General features: G+C 38.0%; 1 protein-coding gene across 3 annotated transcripts in view; it reads right to left on the reverse strand.

Moving 5' to 3' along the window:
* Window positions 1-15019, reverse strand: part of LOC138761938 (protein mono-ADP-ribosyltransferase PARP14-like) — an 84450-nt gene that overhangs the window by 32258 nt on the left and 37173 nt on the right. For all 3 annotated transcript variants that reach the window (XM_069934948.1, XM_069934947.1, XM_069934946.1), the window contains exons 10-17: window positions 14330-14461; window positions 11944-12006; window positions 11666-11839; window positions 11374-11558; window positions 11218-11262; window positions 5365-5395; window positions 4112-4246; window positions 2457-2519 (exon numbers count right to left, since the gene is read on the reverse strand). In XM_069934948.1, coding sequence (XP_069791049.1) covers window positions 2457-2519; window positions 4112-4246; window positions 5365-5395; window positions 11218-11262; window positions 11374-11558; window positions 11666-11839; window positions 11944-12006; window positions 14330-14461 — 828 coding nt within the window. The remainder of the gene's footprint in view (window positions 1-2456; window positions 2520-4111; window positions 4247-5364; window positions 5396-11217; window positions 11263-11373; window positions 11559-11665; window positions 11840-11943; window positions 12007-14329; window positions 14462-15019) is intronic.

The following is a 15019-nucleotide window of genomic DNA, read 5'->3' on the forward strand; positions in this document are numbered from 1 at the left end:
TAAATGAGAGCATCAGGAATGATGGGAATATTCTGAGAACTACAGCATATACTCAGTAGGTTAATTAACTTTGAAGTGATTGGACACAAGTGGCATATCCTGAAGAATTAACTTGCAGATTATATTACAAAACAGAGAACAGAAAAATATTTTTTATGGCATCTGGGGAAGGACCACAGTCTAGAGTCCTCCCATTACCGAACATTGAGGGGCTGAGACCAAGGGTAAATTAGAAATTAATATTACATAGTCCACGATGGAAATGTAATTAAGGGTGGGAAGAGACTTTGAACAGTTTTCCCTTTGTAGATAATTTAACATGAATAAAGTCTATTTTGGAAAATAAAATCTGGCCTGTGTAACAGGATGCAAAATAAGAGATACGAAAAGGTCACTGGAGGAATGTAGTAATTGGAAATAATAGGCCTGCTCCTATACCATCACCATGGTAACAAAGGCTATAATGGCATGAGACCGGCTTACAAGCACAAGATGATCTTGGACAGATGGTGATGTCAAAAATGACTGATCAAGCATCTTTTATTCTTGGAGAGGTCAAGAAGAGAAGATCTGGCAAAAAAGTTTGTAAATTGGTACAAATAGTTCACTATATCCCTCAATATATTAAAATGCTGTGCAACATTCTCGAAAAATGTATGGACTGCACCTATAGGGGCCCTTTCTCTCTCCCTGATGCAAGATCAATTGAATAATTGTGTTTTTAGTTTATCTGAAAAGAAATTGGGTGCTCCTTATTAAATATTATACAGGTACAGAACCTTTTATCTGAAACCCTTGGGACAAGACATTTTTCGGATAAGAATCGTAAATGCACTGAGTTCAGATACGCACAAAACAAAGACACACTCCAACTAGAAGGATTTCTGGACCTGAGTGGGGGTCTGGTTGAGATGCGGCACTGAGACTGGTGGGGAGTATGGAGGGATTTCAGCAGCCATCCAAGCTCCCGATGCCCCAGCAGCAGATTCTCACCCCAGCAGTCCGCCAATTGTAGCTCCAGACACCCCAGCACCCCACCAACTGGAGCTCCCGGTGCCCCTTCAGAGGGCCCTCACTACAAACATCTGTCCACTGGAGCTCCCAACGCCCTGGTAGCCCACCCATCCGAATTCCTGGCTGTGGATCCTTGCCTTGGACACTCGCCCCTCTGAACCCCTGATGTCCTGGATACTCACCTAACCGAACCGCTGACACCCAGGATTGCCCGGCCATCCAAGCTCCTGATTCGGACATTGGACAGGGAACGTCCAGCCGTCTACAATGAATATGGCATCTGTATACAGTGAATCGGAGGTGCTGGACTCTGTTTTTCCGCTAGCACCTATAAAGTAAGGATTCCCTAAAGTTCCACTAATTACCGACATGGAATATTCAAGCACGAGTTGAGCATGGGTCATGTCGAGTCATGTTTGGCATGAAATGCGACCTTTGGTGAGATGATAACATCCATGGAAAAAATATTTGGTTTTCGTATTTCAGAATTTTGGATAAAAGATTACGTACTTGGAATATGAAACACGAACTCCATGCATATTCATACAAGAATAATTTGACAAGGCACAATGAATATGGAAGAAAAAAAATCTACTTCATCGTATAAATCTTTTAAATATTAGAGATTAGTCATTTACAATGGAGACATAAATATCACATTCACTGCTTCTTTGTCAAAGGGAGGTGTTACAAGCCCAGAGGACCCAAAAACCAAGCAGCAATAGAAATTCACTGACAAATGGTTACTTAAACAAATGTAGCTTTTAATTTTCTTTAAAAATAAAAACAGGATCAAACTTCAACTTATTACTTTTAACTTGGCTTAACCCCCTTCTAATTCTAAGCTCATGTGTATATGTCAGGAAAGTTTTTTTGCTTTAATGGTCCAATCATTCATTTCTCCAAGTTCACCAGTATCAGACAATTCTTATACTGTGCACAGAATTTAACATTTATGAATTTTCACCAGGCTCTGGTGCTTAAAGGTTAATGGTTACCACTCAGGAAGGTTCTTGTTGGTTTCAGAGAGTTATCTGTTGCTCATTGGACACACAAACTGATTTATCTCTCTCTCTCTCTCTCTCTCTCTCTCTCTCTAAAAGAAGTCCTGATTGGTCTTTCCTCTTTCTCTGCTTGTAAAAACCAGAATTCCTTGCAGGATTCCAAACCCAATCCTTGAAAGATCTTTATCAGCACTTGAGCCTAGATTCTTTTCATAGCAGTTCCATTGTCTTTTAAAAAAATCACTGGTGCCTGCATGTCTAGCTTCAGCAAAGCTCTTGGATTTTAAATGAGATGTGTTTTGTTACTCTGTGAAGTGATCTACACTGACCCCCACCATCTATCTCTTTTAAAGACATATTTATATATAATATAAAATATAATATAACCCATAACAGGTAGTTTATTTTCATGTAAATCTACCCATGTCTGTAACTTACCCAACTGCTTGCATTCAGCCACAACAGTCTTCCCACCTTTTTCTAATATTATTTTAGAGACACCTAAATAAAAACAAAGTTTTTAGATGTTTAATTTATATCGTCATGACAATTATCATCACCTACCTTTCTGATATATCCAGCACCATTGTCTAAAATAAATAGTGCTTTCAAGATACCAAAAAATTCTGATAATGTGGCATGCTCAGGACTTGGGTGATACCAGATTGTCGTGACCTAATGGATGTTATTCCTATTAGTAAACATTGCACAGGATTGTAATAACATTTCCAGTGAACTAGATAACATTGACTTGTCAATGGCTCATGCATTTCTAAACCAAGGCCAGCTTGGAGGAACAATACCCAATATTTTATCTGGGCACTCTCCAACCAGAGGGAACAAACATCAACTTCTCCATTTTCCATTAGACCCTTCCCCTGTCTCTCGCTGTTTCCTTATCTTTCTGTCTCCTTTACTCCAACTCCCCACCCCATCCACAAAGCTACCCCTCCCCTGTCACTTCTCAGCTTTTTTTTTCTTCTGCCCTCCCACCCACATGCATCTCTGACCTCTTGCTCGTTGGCTTGCGCTTTTCTCCCTGCCTGCTCTTCCCTCTTCTCCTCACCATCTTATTCAGGCCCTTGGTTGCTTTCTGCTTATACCCTGATGAAGGGCACAGGCCTGATTTATATACCTTTGCTTCCTATAGATGCTGCACAACCTGCTGAGTTTCTCCAGCACCTTTGCATATTGCACTAGAATCACAGCGTCTGCAGACTTTCCTGTTTAACTCTCAAGAGGGGACAGAATCAGTGGAATTGGAATGTGGAAACCGAGATTCTGGCAAGCTGAAAGGAAGAGAAGGAATTCTGGTCTGGTGATCGAACAAGGAGTGCATAAACTAGGAGCCCAAGGAGTGGATGAACTAGGAGCCCAAGGAGTGGATGAACTAGGAGCCCAAGGAGTGGATGAACTAGGAGCCCAAGGAGTGGAAAGGGAGCATGGCTATCATTGCCTGGCAACCCAGACAGCAATCCATTAGGATGTTCAGTTATTTGGAAAGTGAATTATTGGAGTGGGCTATGAATTTTTTTTCTAGTTTGGAAAAGCCACACTATTTCCAGTGATCAATCTGAACTGAAACAAGGAACTCCCTGAAAATGAGGGAATGTCAAATTTTTAAAAAACAGACATCTCCTATTATGGTGAATGGTAGATACTTATCTTGACACCATGAAGATGGAAATTTCAATTAATTTTTAAAAGAGATGTGTAGGTGGAAGAATTAACATGGACCTCTCCAAAAAACCAGTTAATCTGCACTATTGACAATTTTAAACATAAAATTCAATAAATTGTTTTATGCAAATAATATACATTCATTTCAACAAACTAAGCTCCATGTAATCACGATTTCATGAAATCTTCATCAAATCAAGCTAACTCCAACTTTCCCACTGGACCATTTCCAAATCATCTCAGAATACACTAATTGTTTGAAAATAACAATGAAACATTCAATTGAAATGCTGAACCCAACTGACCATATTTATAATGTTGCATAATTAATTATCTCATTCCAATATTTTTAAAAATATTAATAAGTTAATTTCCTGTGCCTAACAGATTTAAGGGAAACAATGATACCTTACCAGAATTAAGGTTCAATGTAGTATTTGTGGAATTTACAATCGCTCCCACATTTTCCTGGGTTATATCTCCCTGCTTCACCTCCACAATAACATTTTGGATTTGTAGTTGTGTAGGCAGTGGGTCTTTTGGTTGATCTGTAGATTGATAATTTTTTTTAATTAATTAATATTATAGACAGTGCATCTTAGTAACTATCCAAAGGACATGATCACTGTCGGCCCATCAAATAGTTATACAGTACAACTCTGATTATCCAAAATTGGATTCTCTGAAATCTTTAATTATTCAAAATTTTTTAAAAATTCAAACAAATCAGAAATCCTCATTCATCCAAAATTGCTTTTGGTGCTGAACTGACGGGAGACCTTGGACTCCATGTGGCAGCAGGGACTTCACCGGCAGCAGAAGCAGACCTCTGACTCCCAGCATGAGCGGGGCCTTCGGTAGGGAGGTGTCAGTGATTGGCGGTGGACAGAATTTTAATTTTTTTAGTGAGAATTAAACTTTATTTTAATGCTTTAAAAGCCTTCCTTTGTTGTTTGTTTTTGGTACTGTGCTGTTTTTTAAAAAATGACCAGTTCTCCAAAAAAGCAGTTTAACCGAAATAGGTCCAATCCCAACCATTTTGGATAATCAAAGTTGTAGTGTAAATGGTACTGTACAACTAAAAATGGGTAGATTTCTGTGTTTACCTTTTGCATTCATGGGACTTTTTTATGTAACTTATAGTCTTTATATTGGACACATATTTGCAGGTTATTGATTATCGAGATTGTTCCATAAGGAGCCAAGGGAAGCCGGAGGGACTCAGATCAGGTAGCATTCATGGAGCAAAAATAATCGTCTACCTTTTGGACAGTATGATTTTTTAAGAGAAGAAGAGATAGCAATCATAAGAGGAGAAGTTGAATGCTGAAGAGAAGTCAAGAGGTAATAGGATATTGGATAAATGATGATGGGAGAGGTAGAAGTATAGGTAGGGGAGGAGACCAGTAAGGAGAGAGAAATTATTATGTATCTGGAAGTAGTTGCTGAAGTCAACAGAGATTCAATACATGCATTAAAACTGTAATTCAAATTGATCTGTAGCCAAATCCATTGTTGATATAGATCATTTAAATGAATGTAAATTTATGGAAAGTGAATGTGAAACTTACAATGTACCTTTATTAGATCATTAGTTCAGAGGTGAGATGCATATTTCTAGAATAAATCAACCTTTTTTGCATGGAAAAATGGAATTAGCACTTACCTGGTATCGTGAAATTTACTGGAGCTGTGCTCTAAGATGTTTGGATGAGGAAGAAAAGAAAAACTACTTTAGAATGGTTTTGATTTCATTCATAAAACGGAAATCTCTCAAATTCACCACTGTATTCACCCAATCACTATGTTCATTTGTTGAGATGTTAAGAATTCCAAAAATATGACAATTTCAGAGACTCCAAGCTATTTTGGAAAATTTATGCTTTACGTATTTAAATATGAAGAATAATTTATTCTGATTAAAAGTAATACAAAATAAAATAGACTTTATACATTTTGATGCACAAATGATGCCTTGTTTACTAGGATTCTTTCCTTAGCTAGGAATGCATGGATATTTTTAAGTGGAATTATATTTCTGGTGGGAAAAAAATACAACACATGCTTACATTCTTAGAATATCCGATTACATTCTTATGATATCTACCAGGTGATTTTGTTTTGCATCAGGACATATGATGTGTTATAACAGTGAAAGATTTGCCTTATGGAGCATGGAACAGTGTGACATGAATGATGATAATTGTACATTCTGGGTCTGCAATCAACGTACCTATTCAGGAAGTATCAAGTTTGTTTGCGTATCAAAGATTACACAAACAACATGAAATAAAGGGAAGTTGGTCATGAGGTCTATTCTCAACATCTAGAGAGATTAGCAGTATGAAGATTAAACCTGGTTCAAGCAAAAAATGTCATTAAACATTCCTCAAGATTGTAGGTAATCTTGACTAATGGTTTTCAATTGATAGCTATTAGTGGTGTAGTGACCCTTGTTGGAGGTCTCGGATGATGTTTGCAAATGCAGGGACCTATCAAAGATTGCGTCTTCAATTAAAATTAATTATCTGAATTCTGAAATGTATTGTGTAGAATTATATATTTTAAGAATTTTGAGATAATAATATTGAGATTGTAGAATGTTTGGGATGAGACAACAAATTTCCTTCATCAAAATACATACACTTTAAATGTATTCCCAATGCACTTTCCCCCTCCCACCCATCTTGCATCTTTTATGTGGATGACAGAAGAATTTCTGGGTTAAATTCAGTCATAATTGAATAAAATACTGAAATGACTGAAGGAAGCTCTCACACAAGGTGATGCATTCAGAGCACTGGAAACATCTGACAAAGAATAACATGAGTATCTCGTAAGGTCCATCAACACAGCTCTGAATTCAATAACACCATGACTGAGCTCTTACCTCCTCACCACTTTCCTGTACTAACCCGTTGCACTATCTATTGATTGCTTTAATTTCTAAAATTTATCACTTTCTCTTTTGAACCCCCCTCTGTAAGGAATATGAAAGACTCACTGCACTCAACATGAGGAGATTTCAGTGCTGAAAGGCCTACACCTTATTTTGAGTCCAGACCTTCTACTAACCAGGGAACACGTACATCATCCTGCATCCATATGTCAATAACTGCAGAAATTATTATTTTTTTTTAGGACTACCTCTTGGCTAAACTTTAGGCCCTGTCTGTTGAACATCTTTTCACAAGACAAACCCATCATCTCAGGAATTCACCTGGTGCACTTCCATTACACTTTCACCTGTATATTTTTCTAAGATAGAATGCAGGAGTTTTCAAAAAGAATTTTTATCATTTGCCAATAAGAGTTATAGGATTATAAAAACCAGGCCCTGGAGTCACTGGTTTATAGACTGTGATGGGGTAATTTAGTTAAAACTGTTCGGAATTTCAAAATAATTTATAGGCAGATGATCAATGACTTTTCAGCTGGTAGGGAAGTAGAGGATATTCTTATAACCACATAACAACTACAGCTTGAAAACAGGCCTCCACAGCACTTCTTGTCCATGCCGAAAATTTACACCCTCCTATTCCCACTGACCTGCATTCTGCCCATAATGCTCAATACCTTTTACATCCATATACCTGCCCAAATTTTTCTTAAAATATTATACCTGCCTTCACCATCTCTATTGGAAGCTCATTCCACACAGACACCACTCTGAGTAAAGAAATTTCCCCTTATGTTGCACCAAAACTTTTGCCCCCTAACTCTCAGCTCTTGTCCTCTTGTTTGAATCTCCCCTATCCTCAATGGAAATAGTCTATCTACATCTACTCTACCTATCCCCCTAAAAATTTTAAAGACATCTATCAAATCCCCTCTCAGCCTTCTATGGTCCAAGGAATAAAGACCTAACTTGTTTAATCTTTCACTATAACCTAGTTGCTGAAACCCAGGTATTCTTCTGGTGAATCTTCTCTTACTCTATTTTGTTTACATTCCTCATATAATTTAGTGACCAGAACTAAACACATTCCAAATTTTGTCTCACCAATGCCCTGTACAATTTTAACATTACCTCCCAATTCTTGTATTCTATGCTCTGATTTAATAAAGGCCAACATTCCAAAGACCTTCTTCACTACCCCATCCACCTGAGATTCCACCTTTAGGGAACTGTGTACCATTATTCCTAGATCTCTCTGTTCATTTGCATTCTTTAATGCCCTACCATTCACTATGTATGTCCTATTTTGATTAGTCCTACCAAAATGTAGCACCTCACACTTGCCAGCATTATATTCCATTTGCCAACTTTCAACCCATTCTTCTAACTTGCCCAAATCTCTCCACAAGATTTGAAAATGTTCCTCACTATCCACACCACCATTCTTAGTATCATCTGCATATTTACTAATCCAATTTACCACCCCATCATCTAGATCATCATCAAACAACAATGGATCCAGTACCAATCCTTGAGGTACACCACTAGCCCCCGGCCTCCAACCCAACAAACAGTTATCCACCACCACTTTCTGGCATCTCCCATCCAGCCACTATTGAATCCATTTGACTACTTCCTTATTCACACCTAACAACTGAACCTTCTTAACTAACCTTCCATGTGGGACCTTGTCAAAGAACTTACTGAATTCTATTATAGACAACATCCACCAACTTACCCTCATTGATATTCCTGGTAACCTCTTCAAAAAATTCAGTAAGATTTGTCAAACATGATCTTCCATGCACAAATCCATTTTGAATGTTCTTAATTGTACCCTGTCTATCCAGATCATTATATATACCATCTCTAAGAACATTTTCCATTAGTTTGTCCACCACTGACGTCAAATTTACAGGCCTATATTTGCTTGGGTTGACTCTTTGAACCCTTTTATTACAATGGAAGAATGTGCGCAATCTACCAATCCTCCGGCACCATCCCTGTCGCTATTGACATTTTAAATATTTCTGTCAGAGCCCCTGCTATTTCTACACTGACTTCCTTCAAAGTCCTAGGGAATAACCTATCAGGACCCAGAGACTTGTCCACTTTTGTATTTCTTAAAAGCTCTAGAACTTCCTCCTCTTCAATCATCAGTTTCCATAACTTCTTGACTTGTTTCCCTTACCTTACACATTTCAATATCTTTCTCTTTAGTAAATACTGAAGAAAATAAATAGTTCAAAATCTCCCTCATGACTTTTAGATCCACACATAGCTGGCCACTCTGATTCTCTAATGGTCCAATTTTATCCCTCACTATCCTCTTGCTGTTAATATAACCGTAGAAACCTTTTGGATTTACTTTGACATTATTTACCAAAGGAACCTTATATTTCTTTCCAGCTTTTCTAATTTTCTTTCTTCAGATTCTTTTTACGTTCTTTATATTCCTCGAGCACCTCATTTTCTCCATGCTCCATACATTTACTGTAGGCATCTCTCTTTTTCCAAACCAAGTTTCCAATTTCCCTTGAAAACCATGACTCCCTCAATCTTTTAACTTTTCATCCTAACAGGAACATAAAGATATTGTACCCTTAAACTTTCACCTTTAAATGACCTCCATTTCTCCATTACATCCTTCCCATAAAACTAATCATCCAATCCACTCCTTTAAAATCCTCTCATTGCCTCAAAGTTTGCTTTGCTCCATCCTTCTCCATAACTATTTTGAAATTTAAGGCATTATGATCACTGCTCCCAATGTTCTCCCGAACACACACATCTGTCACCTGGCCTATCTCACTCCCTAACAGGAGATTCAACACAGTCTCTTCCCTTATTGGTACTTCTATGTATTGCTGCAAAAAAATTTCTTTCACACATTTTATAAACTCCAAACCATCCAGCCCTGTTATCGGATGGGTCTCCCAGTCTATGTTCAGAAAATTTAAATCTCCCATAATCACCACCCTGTGTTACTGCACATATCTGCAGTCCCATTACAAATTTTCTCCTCAAATTCTCACTCCCCATTAGATGTTCTATAATACACTCCTATAAGCATTAATTTTCCCTTCCCATTCCTCAATTCCACCCAGATAGCCTCCTTAGACAAGCCCTCTAATCTAATCTGCCAAAGCACTGCAATAATATTTTCTCTGACAAGCAATGCAACAACTCCACCTCTTGTCCCTCCCATTCTATCACACCTGGAGCAACGAAATCCAGGAATATTTAACTGTCAATACCTCCCTCCTGCAACCACATCTCACTAATAGCTATAACATTGTATTTCGAAATATCAATCCATATTTTAAGATCATCTTCCTTTCTTACAATGCTCCTAGCATTAAACACATTTAAGATCTTCTCTACCTCTAACTTTCTGCTTATCACAAACAGTGTCAACAACCTTACTATTTTCTTTTTCTTCCTTCTCCCCGACAACTATTCCTACATTCAGGTTCCCCTCCCCCTTATCTAGTTTAAATGCACCTTTGCCTCTCCAGCAAACTTACCTGCAAGAATATTTGTGCCCCTCCAGTTCAGATGCAAACCATCTAGTTGGAACAGGTCTCACCTTCCTTGGAAAACTGCCCAATTGTCAATAAATCTGAAACCCTCATCCCTGCACCACACCTGCAGTCACATGTTGATCCTCACCATCTTACTATTCCGAAACTCACCCGCACGTGGCACTGGTAGATTGCTATCCTGGAGGTGATGTCCTTTAACTTAGCTCCTAACTCCTTAAACTCACCTTTCTGAACCACCTCACTCTTCCTGCCCACGTCATTGGTCCCCACATGGACCATGACATCAGACTGCTCACCCTCCCTCCTGAGTTTTGGGAGAATTTGATCGGAGATAACTTGGACCCTGGCAACAGAGAGGCAACAAACAATCTCCCACAAAACCTCCTATCAGTCCCCCGAACTATTGAATCCCCCATCACAACTGCCCTCCTCTTTTTCCTCCTTCCTTTCTGAGTGAGGGTCTTGTCTCAGTGCCAGAGACTTGACCATTACAGCTTCGCCCTGGTCGCTTGGGCCCCATCAACGGTATCTAAAACAGTATCTAAATACTTGTTGTTGATGGGGGCCGCCAAAGAGGTGCCGAGCTCTCTCTGTCTCTTCCCCCTACAAACATTCACCCAGGTATCAGATTCCTGCTGACTCCGGGTGACTGCCTCCTTGAAGCTCCTATCTATCACTGCCTCCGCCTCCAGAATGATCTGTAATTCATGCAGCTCCAATTCCCTAACACAGTCTCTCAGGAGCTGCAGCTTGTTATACATTTTGCAGGTGTAGCCATCAGAGACAGACCAACTGTTCATGACCTCCCACATCCCACAACTGGAGCACTGGACGACCCTAACTGCAGCCTCCATTACTCACCCTTAAAGTTAAGCAAAAAATTTACTCAGTAAGCTCATCCACCTTACCACTCTAACATCAAAGTCAGGAAATTCACATAATAAAAAAATCCCATTAAGAATAGAAGAAATTAGTACAATTAACTAATGCTTAATTCTGGTATGAATACATTATGCTTGCTGAATGCATTTAAGGTAATGGAGATTATGAGAATTCAAATTTGTTATGATCTTACTGAATCAAGGAACAAGCTTGATGTGGTGACTACTGTCTTAGTTTGCTGAAACAACAAAAGCAAAAAATAGAAGAGTTAAGTAACTGGTTCCTTTTAACGTGTCATTCTAAAAAGAAATAACTGGTAAAAATTGAAGCTTTGTACTATTCAGATTACCGTTGCGCTAGCACTGGAGCTCAATTTCCTTTTATCGAAAAAGTCGGCAAAACAATCATATATATGTTGTTCAAAAGCAACAATGGATATGTTTTTCATGTTCGATGATGTAACGTTCAAAAAGTAATTCTCCAATCCAGTGAAGATTGCGTTGATGGCAGTTTCACCGCTGGTTCCACATTTTCCTGAACAAATTCCAACTAGACGTTAATAAAATTCTAAAGAGCCATACCAGACTAAACACAAGATCACAGAACAAGTTGCAAAACGGCTCAGAAGGGAGAAGGTTTACCTGTCCCCATGGCTGGGAAGGCTGCAGCAGTGATATTCAGCTGTTCACATTCCTCAAGGACCTTGCTTACAGACACTGTGATGGAAGCTGAGGTCACATTTACCACATGTACTATATACTGACATGGAAGTTGACCACCACTGGTGACTACAACACTGCCATTTGGTTGAGATCCTAGGAAATAAATTGTTTGAAATTTTAGCCCTGTTAGGGGTTTTATACTCTTGCATCCTCAAAGTGCACTTTTAGAAACAGGTGACAATGAGAGGTGTCAATACCTTGAGATGTGCATTCCTTCTCTACAGAACTGCCTGCTGCTTTAAGTATTGCACCAGAGACACCTGCAGTTTTTAAAAAAATCAAGGATTAAACAAGCCATTTGCTACCCTGGGAATTATACTTACTTTGATTTTTGATCGTGATACACTTCAATCTCACTGAATAATTGTATAGAGGTTTATTGTCACATATATAATTACCATGTACAGACTCAATGAAATTCTTGTTTGCTGCCTAAAACATACATTCAAAAAGTTATACATCAAATTAATACAATCCAAAGATAACAATAATACAAATTTAAAAGGATAAAATGTTAAATATTCACAATTGCAGTTATGCAAAAAAAAGTACTCTTTCAATTGTGCAATAGATAGACACATCTATCATGGTTTGGGGTAGTAAACACACCGAAATGCTGGTCTTTTCAGCATCTATTGGAGACAAAGCAATATTGCCAATGTTTCAGGCTTCTTTTCCTTGAAGAAGGGCTTAGGCCCAAAACGTTGGCAATAAAGCTTTGTCTCGAAAAGATGCTGAAAAGACCAGCAGAGTTCCTCCAGCATTTTGGTGTGTGTACTACAATCACAGCATCTGCAGCTTATTGTGTTTCACTCATTATGGTTGGGGTAGTCAGGTTGTATTAAGCTACATGACTAAAATTGTTTGGTGTGTTTCCCAGTACTTACAATTATAACTATTATTGGAAATTAAATATAATCAAATGAAAGGCAACAGCATTATTCTGAGGGTGAGGTAAAGCATGGGATGTAATTTTATTTGTGTAATAGTGTATAGCAATTGATAATGAATTAGTTTTGAAGCTACAAGTGATTAGTTCTGGAAGTCTGAGCCTTTGAAGAGTGCAGTGCCTTTCTTTAGTCTATTGAGTATAGCTTACAATGTTTGTGACTTAAGGGTTTTTTTTAAATTAAAATCATATATCAAAATATAGGAAACATCCTTCCCTCATTTGTAATTTTCAATCTCCAGCAAATCTTTTCATTTTCTGCTTTTACGTTCTTCATTGCTGCAATTTATAACAATACCATATTTTCTACATGATCTTACAGCCTGAAAATTACAATTCTATGCTTTCCAATACTTAAGATTTTAACAATTAATAATAATTAATGGTAATAATATATAATCAAAGATGAGGGACTAAATATTTCTGGGATGGTAAAGGAAGTATGCAATTTTAATTGACACTAAATTGATTGTCAATTATACACTCTTGATTTCCATTTTCATTGGGACTTTATGACTGCATTATAGCTGAGGGAAGTGGGCAGAAGCCCGTAGTGGAGGGGATCAAAATTTTCCCTCAGAAAAACACTCAAGCTCTGTAGAATATTCGCTACAGAATATCTAGTTACGGGGATTATGATGAAGAAACCATCACACAGACTTTGCCAGTAAAGCTGAGAGAGAGAGAGAGAGAGAGAGAGAGAGAGAAAAAAAAAGGGAGAGACAGAGAGGAGAGAAACCAAGGACATTCCAGACAGCGATCTAAAGGCTGCAAAAAGCATCCAGCACCACTCATTCCCTGAATGGCATTGTTTCTGCTTTGAAGTGTTGGGCACCATTGTCAATTTTAAGAATATCCATATACATATGGAAATTGGAAACCAGAAATAAGAAAGCCAGAGAATAGATACTGATCAGTACTGTGAGCAATCCTTCCAGACTTCTATTAATTCTTTGTATACCAGAAGGAAGTTCTTAATTATAACTGGTACATGAGATTAAATGACCAACATCATTTCCCTGTCTTTAGGAAGAGGATATGCAAAATGTAAAACACAAGCTGTAGCAATACCTTCAGAGAAATGTTATCCATTTTGTCAGCAGGAAAATGCCTTAAATATTGTATCCTGTGACTGTGTTCTTTGAATGAGACCAAACAGTCTTAGTGAGGTGACCTTGTCTACCCAACACCACAGACTGCACATACCTGTGAGTGCTATTCGAATAAAGTCTGTTTGAATGGTACTGAGCAGTATCTTGACAGGAGCTTGACCTTAACAGCTCTCCTGATTCACCTCTGCTCTCATGGGAAGTCAGAAAAAGTTAACGTACCTGACTTTTTTTTTGCACTCCTAATAAGTTGACACACAAGTAACCCACAATATCATATTACTTGATTTTTTTTTTTTAAAAAAAGCTAGTCTGACTGTGATTTACACTTTTTAAAAAGAGTACCCCAGCAGTTTATGGTAAGTGTGCTTCCAATCTGCTTAGATCTTAGGATGACTGAACTGGACTTTGCGAAAAAAGTTTCATGTATATCAAAATTCTATTAAGGATAAAACTACTCCATATCATGGAAAGTTGCCCATTTGGTTTGATATTTTCAATGCGGATGCTATTTTCTCCACCTACCGGAATTTGAATTCAAAGTGCTGTTTGTCGAATTCACTATGACATCAGTTCTTTCTTGAGTGATATCACCCTTTTTCAATTCCACTGTTACATGACCTACTTGTACAGTTGGGCCTGATTGTAGTTTAGATACTGCAGAGAGATCAAAATATAGTTTAGTCACAGAACTGTACAACATAGAAACTTTTGCCATGTGATGCTTATTGATGCTTATCCCATTTGCTTGAATTAGGCCATATCCTTCGACACCATTCTAATTCAAGTATCTGTCCACATGCCCTTGAACATTTTAACTGTACCTCAAACAAAGAAATATATGATTTAGCTCGATAATTATTTTTTCAGACCTAATCTTAGATTTTACAATTTTTCCACAATATTTACAGAGTTTGAAGGTTTGAAAAGCATGGAACAATTGTAATACAGGTGTGTGTGCAATCCACACCTCACTTAAATGCTACTATCATCTGGTAGCAGGTTCTCAATGACCCAGATTGAGCATTCAAATGATCATTGAGTTACACTTACATTTTACGCCACAGGAGGAGGCCATTTGATCCACTGAATCCATGCCAACTTTTATGCATCCTATACCCCATCTTATTTCCCTGTACCCACACAACTTGTGCTACTTCACATACCCTTGATTATTTTGTAATTTATCTACACTAAGGAGTAATTTACAGTAGA

This window comes from Narcine bancroftii, chromosome 4, assembly GCF_036971445.1.
Source record: "Narcine bancroftii isolate sNarBan1 chromosome 4, sNarBan1.hap1, whole genome shotgun sequence".
NCBI lineage: Eukaryota > Metazoa > Chordata > Chondrichthyes > Torpediniformes > Narcinidae > Narcine > Narcine bancroftii.